Here is a 13985-nt window from a genome sequence, read left to right as displayed (position 1 = left end):
GAATTTACACGAGAGCTCGACTGGGCGGAGTTACGCTGCTGGAAAGTCCGCAACCCGCTCTATCTGCGACGATAGGATCCGACGCTATAGCACAAATATTCAAATAGTGTAGTACTGTAAGTGAATACAGTATGCATTTTGTATGAAAAGGAAATCATAAACGCACAAGGACGCACATTTCTTTGTATAAACTCACTGTAAACATGATCTGTTGTATTCTGTGTAATACCCCATAAGGACTAACGTGAACCTGTAAAGTCACAAACCTCACGTGTTTTTCCTCACAGAAGTCTCTTAGTCGGAGTCAGGAGGCGGTCCGTAGAAGTCTGGGTGAAGTCTGGGTCCCAAAGTTATGTCTTGTCTGAAGAAATCGTCGAATAAAGTTCTCAAATGCAGATTTTTGGCGCAGCCGAGGTTTGCAAAGTTTGCATAGATACGAGAATGTTTGAAACACGTGCTTGGCAACGACAACAGCGCGCACGTACGCGCTGACGTCAGTACGCGCGCATCTTTGCGTCTTCTATACCAGCCTGTAAAATATGATCTATAGCGATTTAGCATCTTTTTTTTTTTTTTTTTTTTATTAAACTAAGATTACCTTTAAATATCGTAGGATTACTGTCGCTGCTAATTGCTGCTAGCCTGTCTGACCACTTTCATCCACACTACTGCTCTTTAGGCCTGGGTGACAGTGGCGCAGATACATGCCCCAGAATGGAATAAATATGATCAGGATAATAAATAAACATAAATCAGGACTAATAGTACCATAGAGTGAGTGGATCAGAGGATTAGTGCTGTGACTCATGGGTCACGGTCCTTTCCCAAAGTGAGCCACGTGCGTTCATCCGCTGAGAGCTAACAGTATATGTAGCCATGGTAACAGTATATGTATAGAAGCCACTGTGCTGTGCATTACAGCTGCTGCACTGAGAATGCATTAGCCCAAAAATGAATTCAACTTATTTTACATTAAAACTAAATTACTCAAGCTGTTGTAAAAATCCATAATTAAATAAATAATTACTCAAGTAAATACAGTATTATGATCTTCTGTATTTGAATACTGAGCACTACCAGCCTCTGTGGCCTGTACACACAGTCTACACGCTAAAGGTAGTTAGCTGATAGCATCGTGTTGTTGTTGTGATTGCTAAAGTGTATATTTATTTCAAACCTCATGTTGTGAAATAAATACACTTTCATTTATTTTGCGATGTTGCCAGTCTTGTAATTTACTTGCATTTTAAAACATGTATTGAGGATCGTTTTAATGCCACTACTTACATATGTACCAAAAATATTCATATTATGACGAATTGAAACCAAAAAGTTAAACAAATATAGCCATATACTGCAAAAATTATTTGTTCTGATCGTTAGTGGTGTGTTATGATCAAAATAAAAACATATGTTCAAATGGGCTGTTATTAAATCGAAATTTCAATCTACATGCTATTAGTTTGGTATTATAAACCTGAATAAAACCGTCTCTATGGGGTCTTATTCTATGTAAAAGTAGCTAACCCTGTAGTCCAGACCTCTACAAACATGTTCTGAAATGTTCCTGTGTGTCAGACGCCCTCCCTGTGTCTCCACTGGGTCTTATTCATGTCCATGTTTGTTTTATAGAAAGTGGCTCCAGACGGTCAGCCAACCAGTTCGGCGCATCCAGCTAGATTTTCTCCAGATGACAAGTTTTCCAGACACAGGGTCACGCTAAAGAAAAGATTTGGACTTCTCCTTACTCAGCAACCCAAACCTGTTCTGTGAGAGGAAAAGTAGAGGAAGAATGGAAGTGAGATGGAGAAGATATGGAGATGGGAGAAAAAAGACTGGAACATCAATTTACTGTGACTCTTGAAAATGACCATATCAGGAGTTGGCAAGGAGCTGTCAAAATGAAATGAGGATTTATTTCGTTTTAAAGAGGGAGTATTATGCAAATTATTTTTATTGCTGCCATGTTATATGTTTTCTCATTAAAATCATGTGGTTAATTGTACCAGATTCTCTCCAATGCTCAGCCCATAAGCCTACGTCACCCATGCTCCCACGACAATTCTCCATAAATATACAGAAGCATGATACAATACACTACGCGACAAACCCAATATGATGTGCAGTAGTTGCATTAGCGGGATGCACGCTGATTGTGTTGTGATAGCGTTCTGAATGGGGAGTGGCAAAGGGAGAGGAGACTCAGCCTCAAAAAATGAAAGTGAAACTTAGTAAATGTGTTAATACATTGTTTTCCGGGAATACAGAATTTTCAAAACAATAAAATGTAACACAGTGATCTAAATGTTATGTTTTAGCAGTTAATACCTCATAGAAGTGTAATACTCACTCTTAAAACCCTTTTAGTCATTTGTCCATGTTTTACTTCAGTTTTTCTAATAAATCTGAGTTTGCTGAAATACCATCTGTTTGTTGTGCATTTGAACAGTGACCGATTTTGGTCTTCCTTTGGTGTTTTCTGTATAGTGAATGGAACAGGGACCAGGTTTTTAGACATGCGTATATGTGTGTGTGTGTGTATATATATATATATATATATATATATATATATATATATATATATATATATATATATATATATATATATATATATATATATATATATATATATATATATAAAAAATCTCTAGTGGGCATTCGAATGAGTCACTGGCTGTTACTGTTACACATGCACTCAAATTCTAATTAGTTATAGCAGTATTAAAATGATATGTACTGATGTATTCAGTTTATGTAGTGCTTTTTTGAACACTCAAAGATGCTATACAGTGCAGTTTTCATTCACTCCATACTCTGTGGTGATAAGCTACTATTCTACAGCTGCCCTGAAACTCTTGTGAGACTCATTCAGATTTCTGAGTGGATAATCTTCTTGAGAACCAAAACACCAAATTATAACAGGTAAATAGACTACCATGTCCACTTGTTTTCTATTTAAGAATAACTCTACATTAGAATTGTTATCAGTAAAAGCTATATTTGATTTGAAACTCTGGGGTTTAGGTTGTGACCATTCAGATCAGAGAAAGTTTTTTTCAGGTTTAAACCAACTGGACTGAAGCACCTTAAGTCAGGCTCATTCTGCTTTCTGATTTTATAATTGTCTTGAACCAAAACACCAAATTATAGCATAAAGAACTTAGCCATCATGTGTAGTATTTTTGTAATTAAGACGAAATCAGCATTATAATTGTTATCAGTCACTATATTTGATTTGAACATGTTTACCTTTTATCTTGTGACAATCTAAAATCAAAATCTTACACAGTTCCTTTAAGACTAGTTGAATTGGTCAAATGGATCGTAGTCCTCTGGTGGTGTCAGAATGGACTTCAGAAACTCGGATATCACGGGTGGGACAACCTCTTGGACAACCTCTTGGATCACTTCAGGTGCAGGGGGGAGATCTGGCAGAGCAGGGGGCTCTATGGGCACCACAGGGAGGGGGAGGGGAAGGGGCAGTGGGGGCTTCTCTGCAAAAAACTTCATCACTTTTGGTAGCACCAATATAGCTACCAGTGCCACACCTGCTACTCCAGTCATAACTGCAGCATATTTGGCATAAGGCGGGCATCTTGTTGCTTGGTCTATGTATCTATCGAGGAGAGAGTTTTTGGCCTGCTCTCTGCTCTCCTCCAGGCTCAAGCCGCTGTCAGTGTGAATGCGGCTCTGCTCTGTCTGAATATCATGCTCTACTTGTTCCAAAGCATCATTGCTTAAGTACTTCTGGTTTTCATCAACCATTTTCTCCACAGTATTCAGGATCGCTTCCACCTAGGGGTGTCAAGATGATTACGTTAATTAGTAGTCATGATTATTCAGGTCACAATACAATCATAAAAACAAAATTCAGAAACAAAATAATATGGAAGTAATTTCCATTTAATTTAAACTTCAAAAAAGTATCATTAATGTGCCTGGCAAATCCAGAATAATATCTCTCTGTATTTTTTTCTACAGATTGATATCAGTCTGATCCCCTCGTCCTCCGTTGCGTCTCAAGCCCGGTCGTCCAATCAGATCTGTTATTTTCAGTGATACATGTGAAATGAAAGGAACTCATTGGTCATCTATTATTTACAAATGAAATCAAATTTATCTCATCTCAGATTAACAGGGTTTAGTGCTTCACTCATTGATTCTGCAGAAACCTGTGATGTTACTTCAAAATATTATTTCTCAAGTAGAAAGTACAAAGTAGTGGTCCAATAAATTACTCAAGTAAGTATTTGAAAAAAGTAAAAGTACTACTCAATTAAGAGTGACTTAAAAGAGGAACTGTCGGAACATAACATCTGATATAATTATAATTATATCATTTGGAGTTAAACTTATTTGAAGGAAAACTAAAAAAATAACTAAACAATGCACAAAATCTGTTATTTTCAAAGGACAGACACAAAAATGTGAAAAAATAAATCATCTGAAGGAGCGCTGTTCAAATAATTTAATATTGTCAAGATAAAGCTTTTGTCACTTGTAGATTCACTTACAGTCGGAAGAGGAACCAACATGTTTACTCAAGTAAGAGTACTGTTACTTCAACAAAATTATTACTTAAGTAGCAGTGAAAGTACTCTGAAAAGTACAATTACAAAAGTTACTCAATTAAATGTAACTGAGTAAATGTAATTGAGAACTACCCACCACTGCACAGAACAGACAAAAGTCATAATCATTAAGCCCTAAATCTTACCTGAAACTCATTGCTCCGCTGTGGGTCTTCCTTTTGCTGATCTTTGGTCCAGTGCTTGTTGTCGACCACGTGACAGCGCCCCCCGCAGGCCTGCACCAGCTTGGCCAGCTCAGTGTTCTCCTCCACAAACTCCAAGATGTCTGTGTTCTCCGGGAGCTGGTCTCCATGAGTGAAAATTACAATGGTGAATCGGAACATCTGTTATGAGAAAAGCATTGATTAGGATGAGGAGGTGGTGTCACACTGAGCGGACAAAATATTGTTTAGTGTGAAGTAAAAGTGGCCCATTTGGTCAACAGTTAACACTCCTGTACCTACGCCTGTCATGATAAATGCTATATCAACTTATCACTCAATACATGACAGATGGAACAATCATTTTTGGGGGTCAATATTTACGGTGGAGACTTTTTCTTTGCACTAGTGGGAAATATTTGCTTAATTTTTTGTACCATAGTTAGATCAGAGCTGTAGAAGGTTGAATTATGAACTTCTATACCTCATTATAGACGCACACTAACTACTTAAGTGTTGCATTTTGTTATGTATTTACTGTATCGCAATTCATTTTTTAAAACTATTTTGTACATTTAGATTATTTTTTTTAGGGATAATTCTGTTTCATGGTTTGGTTTCAATATTATCATTGATCATCTATATTTACTTCACCAATGTACCGCCGCACTTCAAAATTTGTTTATTGTCCAGGTAGTGCATGCTAGTTGTGAAAAGCACTTCTAAACTCATCGCCGCGAATAATTATGATGCTCTGAACACATAAGGTAAGTGAGGAAAAACTGTGGACCACTGCAGACTGTTTAAAAAGAACTAGTTTTGTTTTGTTTTTTTACTTTTGTGGTAGAGGCTTTGTCACTTAGAACCTGGAAGTAAGCACAGAGAGCAGCGTTCTGATTGGCTGAGCTTGTGCGGTCCACCACAGTTTCACTTTACCATCTGAAAAAAGATGTTTTAAAACTATGCACAGATTTATGCATGTGGATATTAACTATTTACCAAAAGGTTTGTGAGGGCTAGGCAGGGCTGGCCCTAGCTTTCAGGGGGCCCTAAGCTGAATTTGCCTGTGGGGCCCCTGGCTCAACTGTTGGTGATTCACATTTGACAACATTATAATTCTGCTCTCATCACCTTGACCAGTTGTATTTGTGTTTATGTGACCAACATCAGACTGAAAATATCCAGAATGTCACAACTACCACAGTCACAAGAACAGAACACAAACATATAAGGGGCGTTAACATGTAAAACATTCTAGACATTTTTTCTTCATTTCTGGTGGATTTTATTGTGTTCCAGTTGGCGACAGTGGGCTTAAATTTACATTATGTCGGGTCCTTGTACCAGTGTAAACACAGAGCTGCCCTCACCTCTGCCCGACTCAAAAACAAATGGACAGATATTTTGCTACTATAGATATAAAACAAATATAATCATTTGAGAGGGATATTTAGGCTGCTGTAAACACACAAGCCCTGTGTCCAATAGAGCGTGATATATTATTTTCAATCTAAATATTTGGGCTCTTGGGGGCCCTCTGGTGGCCTCGGGGCCCTAAGCAGCTGCTTATTCTGCTTATAGGTTGGGCCGGCCCTGGTAGTGTGAAAATCAAGTAATTCAGCTTTAAAGTCCAGGTGTGATTGATCCATGGCTTTTACTATGGATTAGACCTGGGATTACACAGATACCGCAGCTTTAAAGTAGCTAGAACTTACAATATACTGGCTGTGCTATAGGATAGATAATAAATATAGAACATAGACATTTTAAATTATTTCCCAGGACGCACCTCTTCCCCAAACCACCACAGCCTGCTCCTGTCTCTGTACCTCTGCACGGGCATCACCAGCAGCAGCGCGTGAGGCCCCGGAGCGCACTGGACCAGGCAGCTCAGCCATTCACAGTGTCCCTCCAGCTCCGCGCGCTGCCACCCCACGCCCTGGGTTCCCACGACCCCTGGAGTGTAGATCACCGTCACTTTGCGCTCTTTCAAGGTCCTGGAGTGAGTCTGAACGCTTCGGATCTTTGAGTCGCTCCTGTAGCTCACTCTGAAAATCTTTTCTCCCAGGCTGCTTTTCCCACTGCCGTGTTTCCCCAGCAGGACGATTCTCAGCGAGTTTGGCTCTGAATAAAACAGAAAATATGTCAGTGATTGAGTCTTATTATAGTGGCTCAAATTCCCCCAAGAAGAAGTGAAATGGCGGCATCTAGTGGCCATGATACAGAACCACTGAGAAAGATTCAACTGTTAAAAAATAAATAAATAAATAAATCTCCAGGGTTCATCATAATTAATCTATATTTAATGATTCATAATTCCAATAAGTATTTTTATCTTCATGGGTTTCAGGCATAAAGATTCCTTCCTGATTCGAAGGGTCTGGCATGACAGCATCCCTCTGTCGCTGTAGCAATAACACAATTCAAAACAAAGTATTATATCTTATGAATGAGAAAAGGTCCTTCTTCAAATCAGGAAACTACATTTTTTTGATTGAAACCCATGAATTGATACTTTGCAGCGGATGTTGTCAACATTCCCTAGTTCGCTGGGGTTGTGATGATGCTAACGAGGGGCACTGCTCTGTCTGAAGCTCAATTACTCAAGTTAGACTTTAATCTGAGCTTTTCAGGAAGTTGTGGGACTGGCAAAGGTTTTAAACGACAGTGAAGGAAATCCAATCCTTTCATTCCTCCTTATTGCTGTGAGCAGAGTGCAGTCAAGATGGAGAGTTTGAAGTCTTCAGATTGAACTAAAAGACAATGTAAAAATAATCCAAGCAATTACAACTGAAGTTAAAAGACAAGCAATAATGTATTGATATTTATACAGACCACAGTCCCGTCTTCAGCTCTGGGAGGGACCTTTGCATAAAGGCTGGAGATGAGGTAAAGACCTTTCAAAATAGACAACACTGTAACTTATAACTTCCACATATTCACTAGGTACCAGTCGCCCTCGGACCTCCAGTCCAGTCTGGATAATTTGTTGCTGCTTTGTGTTTATTTTAAGGTTTTTCAATTATGTGATAATTAACTGTAAGCTGGGCCTTGTTTGACATGTACTGATAATGTCTTTGTTTTCTACTGCACAACCTTCATTTTTCTCAGGAGCCAGTCACTGTTTTCCCCTTAGTTTTATTTAATGATTATTTGGGCCTATATAGAGTTTGCTTTGGTTTTCATCTCTTTATTTTTTGTTTGCTGTGGACTTTGCCTATTTGCTCAACTCTAACACACAGCATATTTTAATATAGTCCAGAAACTATTATAATTTAAAGGTACTGTCAGCCATTTTAAGATATCTTTTGGAAATAAATAATAATAATAATAATAATAATAATAATAATAATAATAATAACAATCAACAGTATAAATACAAATTAATATCTTAATTTTTCTTATGAATTTTGTGTGTTTATTTTTGTTTGCTCAAAGTCGAAGCTTGAACTCAAAAACTATAATGAAGATGTCACCACAAACATGGTAAAAATAAGCCCTCAAATCATATGAAAAGTACTTTTTACTTTTCAGTCCTGTGCAAAAATGTAGTGGAGTAGAAAATACAGATACTGCTCTCAAATGTAGTGAAGTAACAGTAAAAGGTATCCACTGTAAAAATGTACTTAAGTAAAATACAGATTCTACTTAGATAAAAAAAATCTACTTTAGTAGAATTTTTTTTACTACTTGTACTTCGTTACTTTCCACCTCTGTTGTAGTGAATGGCCTGTGTGAACACCAGGGGGCGCTCACATTGGTACAGAAATGAATGGATGAGAAAAATGAGTTTGAACAACATGCATCTCCTCTCTTGGGAAAACAACTGTAAAAGTGTTAAATTCTAAGTCTTTTCCTTTAAAAGCAGAGTGGAGAAGGCCTACCTTGCATGGTTTGGTTTGTCTGGACTCTGCTGTCTCCAGCTGCACTGGACTGTCACTGTACTTTCATTTCTGAAGCAGGCGGAGTCACCAATGCACAAGCGTACACAAGGCCCTGGGACTTCAGGCATAGTGATTTGGATAAAGATTTGTTCAACAGAAACAATGAAATTGATCCTAACTGTTTACTTTACAGTTTTGTAAAGTATTGTATTGATATAACTTTGTGCAAAAAAAAAAAAAAAAAAAATGACTTTTGCTGTTACATTTCCCTGTGTTTTGAATAAATACTTTTGAACCTATATCTTCTGCTATATATAGAAATCATCTTATCATAAAATGTAATCTAATAATAGAGTGCATTGTACTGAGGTAATTATTTCAATTAGTTCCTGAAAAGGATCAGCCCTGAAATGACTCTTCCCATCAGTGTGTATTACATTCATTCTGTCATTAATCATAATTATTACTTAATTACTGCAGAACTGGTCCCATCTTCAATCAGTGTGGAGCAAAACCTGAAATACCTGAAGGCGGAGCTGAATCTAGACAACAGTGAGTGTGAATGTGACTCACGTGAGGAGGGAGGGACAGGTGTGTATAAAACCCAGAGCACGACTTCACTACCGTTATTCTGAAAAAACCTGCCAACATGTCGACTCAGCCAGGTAAGATCCAAAGCTCTTACTGCAGCCTGGAAATGTAGAAATTATATGTATATTTATTAATTTAATTAGCAAATTCTGTTGAAGGATATATTTAGTGTGAGTTTTTCTTCTATGTTTTTTACATTTTGTATATTTTGACAATTAGGCTGCAGCTTTTCTGAACTGCACAGATTCTGATTCTCATGATTTGAAAAAGCAAAAAAAAGCTAGATTTTGAAACTTTAAAACATGTTTTATTTTAATTGTTATTCCTAAAATTAATTGCAAACCGTCCTGGAAGCTTGAAAAGATAATAAATATATTTGAAGATAGAATAGATACATTTGGTCATTGTCTCATCACGTGTCTTGTGTTCTGCAGTGTCGGTCAGTGTGAGCTCGCTGTGGTTCGAGGAGCAGTTTAAATGCTGCATCTGTCTGGACATTTACCGGGACCCCGTGTCCACTCCGTGCGGTCATAACTTCTGCCTGGACTGCATTGAGGGCTACTGGGAGACCAAGTCCCGCCCCGAGTGCCCCCTTTGCAAAGAGACCTTCAGCAGCCGCCCGGAGCTACGCATCAACCACGGCTTCAAAGAAATCATCCAGCATTTTAGGTAAATTGAATTATATTGTTGAGCATTTTATAAGATTAGTCTGACAAGAGACGATTCTTCCGTAGGGACTGACCATTCTACAACTGAGTTCAACTCAGTTTGAAAGAAGTGTTAAACATGTGTGAATGAAAGAAAACACAGCTCAGATATATTTGTGATGAGGAAACAACATTATAACATAGATCATAAAATAGTGTAATATTGGCCCTTTAAACCGGTCAATAAAATGTCGTCTTCTGTACTTCCAGGTCCCTGTCTAATCCCGGACAGGACAATGATCCGAGCACTTTCGGACTCACCGACCCCGCCACCTTCTCCACCTCTCATCTCTGCAGAAGACACAACAAACCTCTGGAGATGTTCTGCAAGAAAGACCAGACGCCAGTGTGCTCCAGCTGCACCGCCAGAGACCACAGGAACCATCCGACAGTGCCCATAGACCGAGCCTGCAAGAAAGTCAAGGTAAGGTCTGGACAAATTTAGAAGGAAGACACTAAAGTGAACATTTGTAATATTGGCCAACCATAGATGAAGTTGGTGGTGGTGCTGAGAGGGGCTGATGGTGCAGATTAGCAGCCTCGTTTCTGTCAGTCTGTCCCAGGGCAGCTGTGTCCTACCACCATCAAGTGAGGAGTGAATGAAGAAGGACTTTCAGGCTCTATATTTGCCAGGGAAATACAAAAATGCATTTGAAAAAATAGGGACTACACAGAACCAAGAATAGCAGCATATTTCTATTTTTAAGACCTATTAAATTTCTGTGAAGGTTATTTTTAGCCTTTAAGTGTGAACTCCCAAATACCTTCTAATAACATTTCGTCTGAACTCTAAACTCATGTCCTATAATTATCGTTAATTAAATATTTGTGTGTCAAAACAATGTACCAGTTAGAACACTCCTCATGTCACCTGACTTTAACTTTGAAACTGACAAGATAAGGAACCTTATGTAACTCTCTCTAAGTTTATAATTTAAAATGTGTGGTGTTGTTTTCCAGGTTTCACTAAAAGAAACTAAAGCCCAGATTAAAAAGATGATGCAAGAAAGAATTCACAAAACAGAGGAGATTCAACAGGCCGTGGACCAGAGCAAAGTAAGTCTGGATTTTTGATGATTTTTGTCTCCATGGAGATGTATTAAAGAGCTTTAACATTCCCATAAAGACGAGCTAAATTAACTCGAAAAATTACCAGGTGCAGCATCTAATTGAATCTAATTTAGTATTTAAATTTGTTTGCTTTTGTTTCAGAAAGTGATGGAGAGGCAGATCCAGCAGAGTGTGGAGGTGTGCACCATGCTGATCAGTGCAGTGGAGAGACAGCAGAGCACTGTGGTGGAGGAGCTGCAGAGGAGACAGGAGGAGGTGGAGGAAAAAGCCAACCAAATGATCAACCACCTGCAAGCAGAGTTGAAGGCCCTGCAGACCAGAGGCATCGAAATAGTCAACCTGCAGGCTACCCAGAACCCCCTGGAGATGTTACAGGTACTTAAGTCCAATCTTATGTTTTATTCCTGCGTTTATTTCCAAACTTACTGGACAGTTCAAATAAGAATTCTTCCACTTGTCCTCAGAAGAAAACTGAAAACTCAAACCAAACAAGATCAAATAAACTGTACACCTAAACCCTTGATAGTAACTGTTTCTTTTCTTTTTTTCAGACTTTTCCTTCAGTGAATAAACTACCTCTGACACAAGACTGGACTCAAGTCAAAGTGTATCCAGACAGCGGTACAGGAGCGATCAGAGATGGTGTGACGGAAATGATCAAAATCTGCCAGAAAGTCAGCGACAAACTGCTGGAAGAAGGTGTGTAATCTCTGCAGTTTGTTTTATTCATAAACACCAGACGTCCAATTAAAGGTTTGAAAATGAACATTAACATTTTGTGTTTTTATCTTTACAGAAGTGGAGAAGCTGAGTCAGTACGCTCTGGACGTGACCTACGACCCAGACACCGCTTCAGGATGGCTAGAGATCTCTGCTGACGGCAAACAGGTACATTTATAATATATGTACATTTTATAGAGTAACACTAATAAAATGATTCCAATGGATCATGAGCTTTAATATAATATCCATAGGGACTTGTCTGATGTGTATTTGTGATCTCACCTGTATCTGTGCTCCTCAGGTGAGCCTCTGCAGTCAGAAGAAGAAGCTCCCAGTGACCGACAACGACAAACGCTTCGACTCGTGCGTCTGTGTCCTGGGCAAAGAGAACTTCTCCTCTGGGCGACAGTACTGGGAGGTCCAGGTGAGGACAGCTCTCTGTTCTATGGATTATGTTCATCTACAAATGTGTTCTTCTAAACAAGATAATACAACCTTTAGTTAGGACTGTGATGATTAATCGACTAAGAGAATCAGGAAGTGCACGTTAGCATGCTAGTTCTTGTTAAAAATGAAATTTAAGTTTTAATTCCCAGTGTGTAACAAAGCTGTCTCGTGTTATGTTGCAGGTTGGAGATAAGACCGACTGGGACGTGGGCGTGGCTCAGGAGTCCGTGCAGAGGAGAGGTTCGATCTCTGTGCGTCCGGACGCTGGTTTCTGGTCGATCTGTCGTCGAAGGGGCAGTCTGGGCGCGTGCACTAGCCCCTCCCTCCCCCTGCCTCTGACCCCGCCCCCACAGAGAGTGGGCGTGTACGTGGACTATGAACAGCGCTGCGTGTCCTTCTACGACGCAGAGCTCAAAAAACTCATCTACAGTTTCACAGACTGCGACTTCAGCGGAGCCGTGGTCCCGTACTTTAACCCATGTGTGCAGGACAACGGGAAGACGCCCCCTCTGGTCATCTGCCCCGTGGTGAAGAGCACGAGAGAGGCCCGAAAAGACCTGATCATGAGGACCACTGTCTGACTGTATCCTCGGGCCGCACAGTATATCACATTCAAATTAATTTATTATTATTAAGTATTATTATTTAAGTTGTATTTGTAGTTTAGACCAAACCTTTCCTTAGTATTACTATGTGTCAATGAGTCCAAATGTTACAGGATCAAACTTACATGTACCTGATGTGTTAAAGACTTTGTTAAGCTGCTATAATTTGATTGTTTTATGTTTTTATACTCGAGTATTTGATGTTAGTGACCTGCACCAGGTCGGACTTTGATTTAAATATTGTGAATTCACAATAAAATAAGTTTAAAATGAAATCAGCTCCATCAGTTTTATTTCAAAAAGGGGCAATACACTTCTATTAACAGCTAAAACATATTTACATCACCATCTTACCTTTTATTATTTCATCATCACATTTAGGTAAGGCAATTATTTGTATAGCACAATTTGTGCAATACAGTAAAGCAAATCAAAACATAAGAAATCACAAATGATCATCATGAAATGAACATTAATGGAAAAATGTGCAGAATAAAAGCCTTTCAGTCACATGCACAGATAAACAGAACTGTTTTGAGCCCTGATTTAAACATTGTCAAAGTCGAGGTCTGTCTCACATCGTCAGGAAGATTGTTCCAGGTTTTAGTTGCATAAAACTGAAACACTGATTCTCCATGTTCAGTCCTGACTCTGGGACCAGCAGGAGGCCGGTCCCTGAAGTCCTGAGAGTGTGAGATGGTTCATGTGGCTCATGTGGGAGAGACACATGTGTGAAGTACTTCCTGGTTCTAGTCAGGACCCGAGCAGCAGTGTTCTGGATGTACTGTTCTGTCTTAAGGCTCCTTTGGAGAGGACAGTGAGCAGGACGTTACAGTCGTCTAATCTACTGGAGACAAATGCAGGATAAGTGTCTCTAAGTCTGGTTTTGACAGTTAACCTTTGATTTTTGCAATGTTTTTAGATGGTAAAAAGCTGTAGATGTTATTTATAAGTTCAAGTCTGTGTCCACATTATTGCTGTGTATTAACTGCATGTAGAGATTGAACAACAGGGGTCCCAGGATTGACCCCTGGGTCACCCCACAGGTCAGGGACATTGTATCTGAGACACATTTTCCAATTTCAACAAAGTACTCCCTGTTTTCTAGAAAGGACCTGAACCAGTTTAGTACCGTACCACAGATGCCCTCCCAGTCCTCTAGTCTCTGTAAGAGGATCCCATGATCCACAGTGTCAAAGGCAGCACTCAGATCTAACAGGATCAA

The 13985-nt window shown here is 39.1% G+C and overlaps 2 protein-coding genes across 2 annotated transcripts; one reads left to right on the top strand and one right to left on the bottom strand.

Moving 5' to 3' along the window:
- Positions 1–3300: 3300 nt before the first annotated feature.
- Positions 3301–8744, bottom strand: LOC117386702 (GTPase IMAP family member 7-like). Its single transcript, XM_033984114.1, has 4 exons — positions 8678–8744; positions 6522–6856; positions 4718–4915; positions 3301–3795 (listed from the first exon to the last, which is right to left on the bottom strand). Exons 1-4 carry the CDS (start codon positions 8742–8744, stop codon positions 3301–3303), a joined length of 1095 nt encoding a protein of 364 aa, XP_033840005.1.
- Positions 8745–9173: 429 nt separating this feature from the next.
- On the top strand, positions 9174–12759 carry LOC117386701 (E3 ubiquitin-protein ligase TRIM21-like). The gene is made up of 9 exons (XM_033984113.2): positions 9174–9281; positions 9642–9876; positions 10125–10338; positions 10875–10970; positions 11127–11360; positions 11537–11684; positions 11782–11873; positions 12010–12132; positions 12338–12759. The coding sequence occupies exons 1-9, from the start codon at positions 9266–9268 to the stop codon at positions 12734–12736; spliced, it is 1557 nt and encodes a 518-aa protein (XP_033840004.1). The 5' UTR covers positions 9174–9265; the 3' UTR covers positions 12737–12759.
- Positions 12760–13985: the final 1226 nt, after the last annotated feature.

Source organism: Periophthalmus magnuspinnatus, chromosome 18 (assembly GCF_009829125.3).
Source record: "Periophthalmus magnuspinnatus isolate fPerMag1 chromosome 18, fPerMag1.2.pri, whole genome shotgun sequence".
In the NCBI taxonomy this organism is placed as follows: Eukaryota; Metazoa; Chordata; class Actinopteri; order Gobiiformes; family Gobiidae; genus Periophthalmus; species Periophthalmus magnuspinnatus.
This window is presented reverse-complemented; position numbering and strand designations above follow the sequence as displayed.

What these genes read in the sequence shown, in the direction of transcription:
- LOC117386701 (XM_033984113.2), top strand. An exon ending in CGACAAACTGCTGGAAGAAG is followed by an intron (nt 11,685 to 11,781) that starts GTGTGTAATCTC and finishes TTATCTTTACAG; the next exon opens with AAGTGGAGAAGCTGAGTCAG. An exon ending in TCTCTGCTGACGGCAAACAG is followed by an intron (nt 11,874 to 12,009) that starts GTACATTTATAA and finishes TGTGCTCCTCAG; the next exon opens with GTGAGCCTCTGCAGTCAGAA.
- LOC117386702 (XM_033984114.1), bottom strand. Translation starts at nt 8,744, where the DNA reads ATGCCTGAAGTCCCAGGGCCTTGTGTACGCTTGTGCATTGGTGACTCC. An exon ending in TGTGGTGGTTTGGGGAAGAG is followed by an intron (nt 4,916 to 6,521) that starts GTGCGTCCTGGG and finishes TTCTCATAACAG; the next exon opens with ATGTTCCGATTCACCATTGT. An exon ending in AGCGGAGCAATGAGTTTCAG is followed by an intron (nt 3,796 to 4,717) that starts GTAAGATTTAGG and finishes TGACACCCCTAG; the next exon opens with GTGGAAGCGATCCTGAATAC.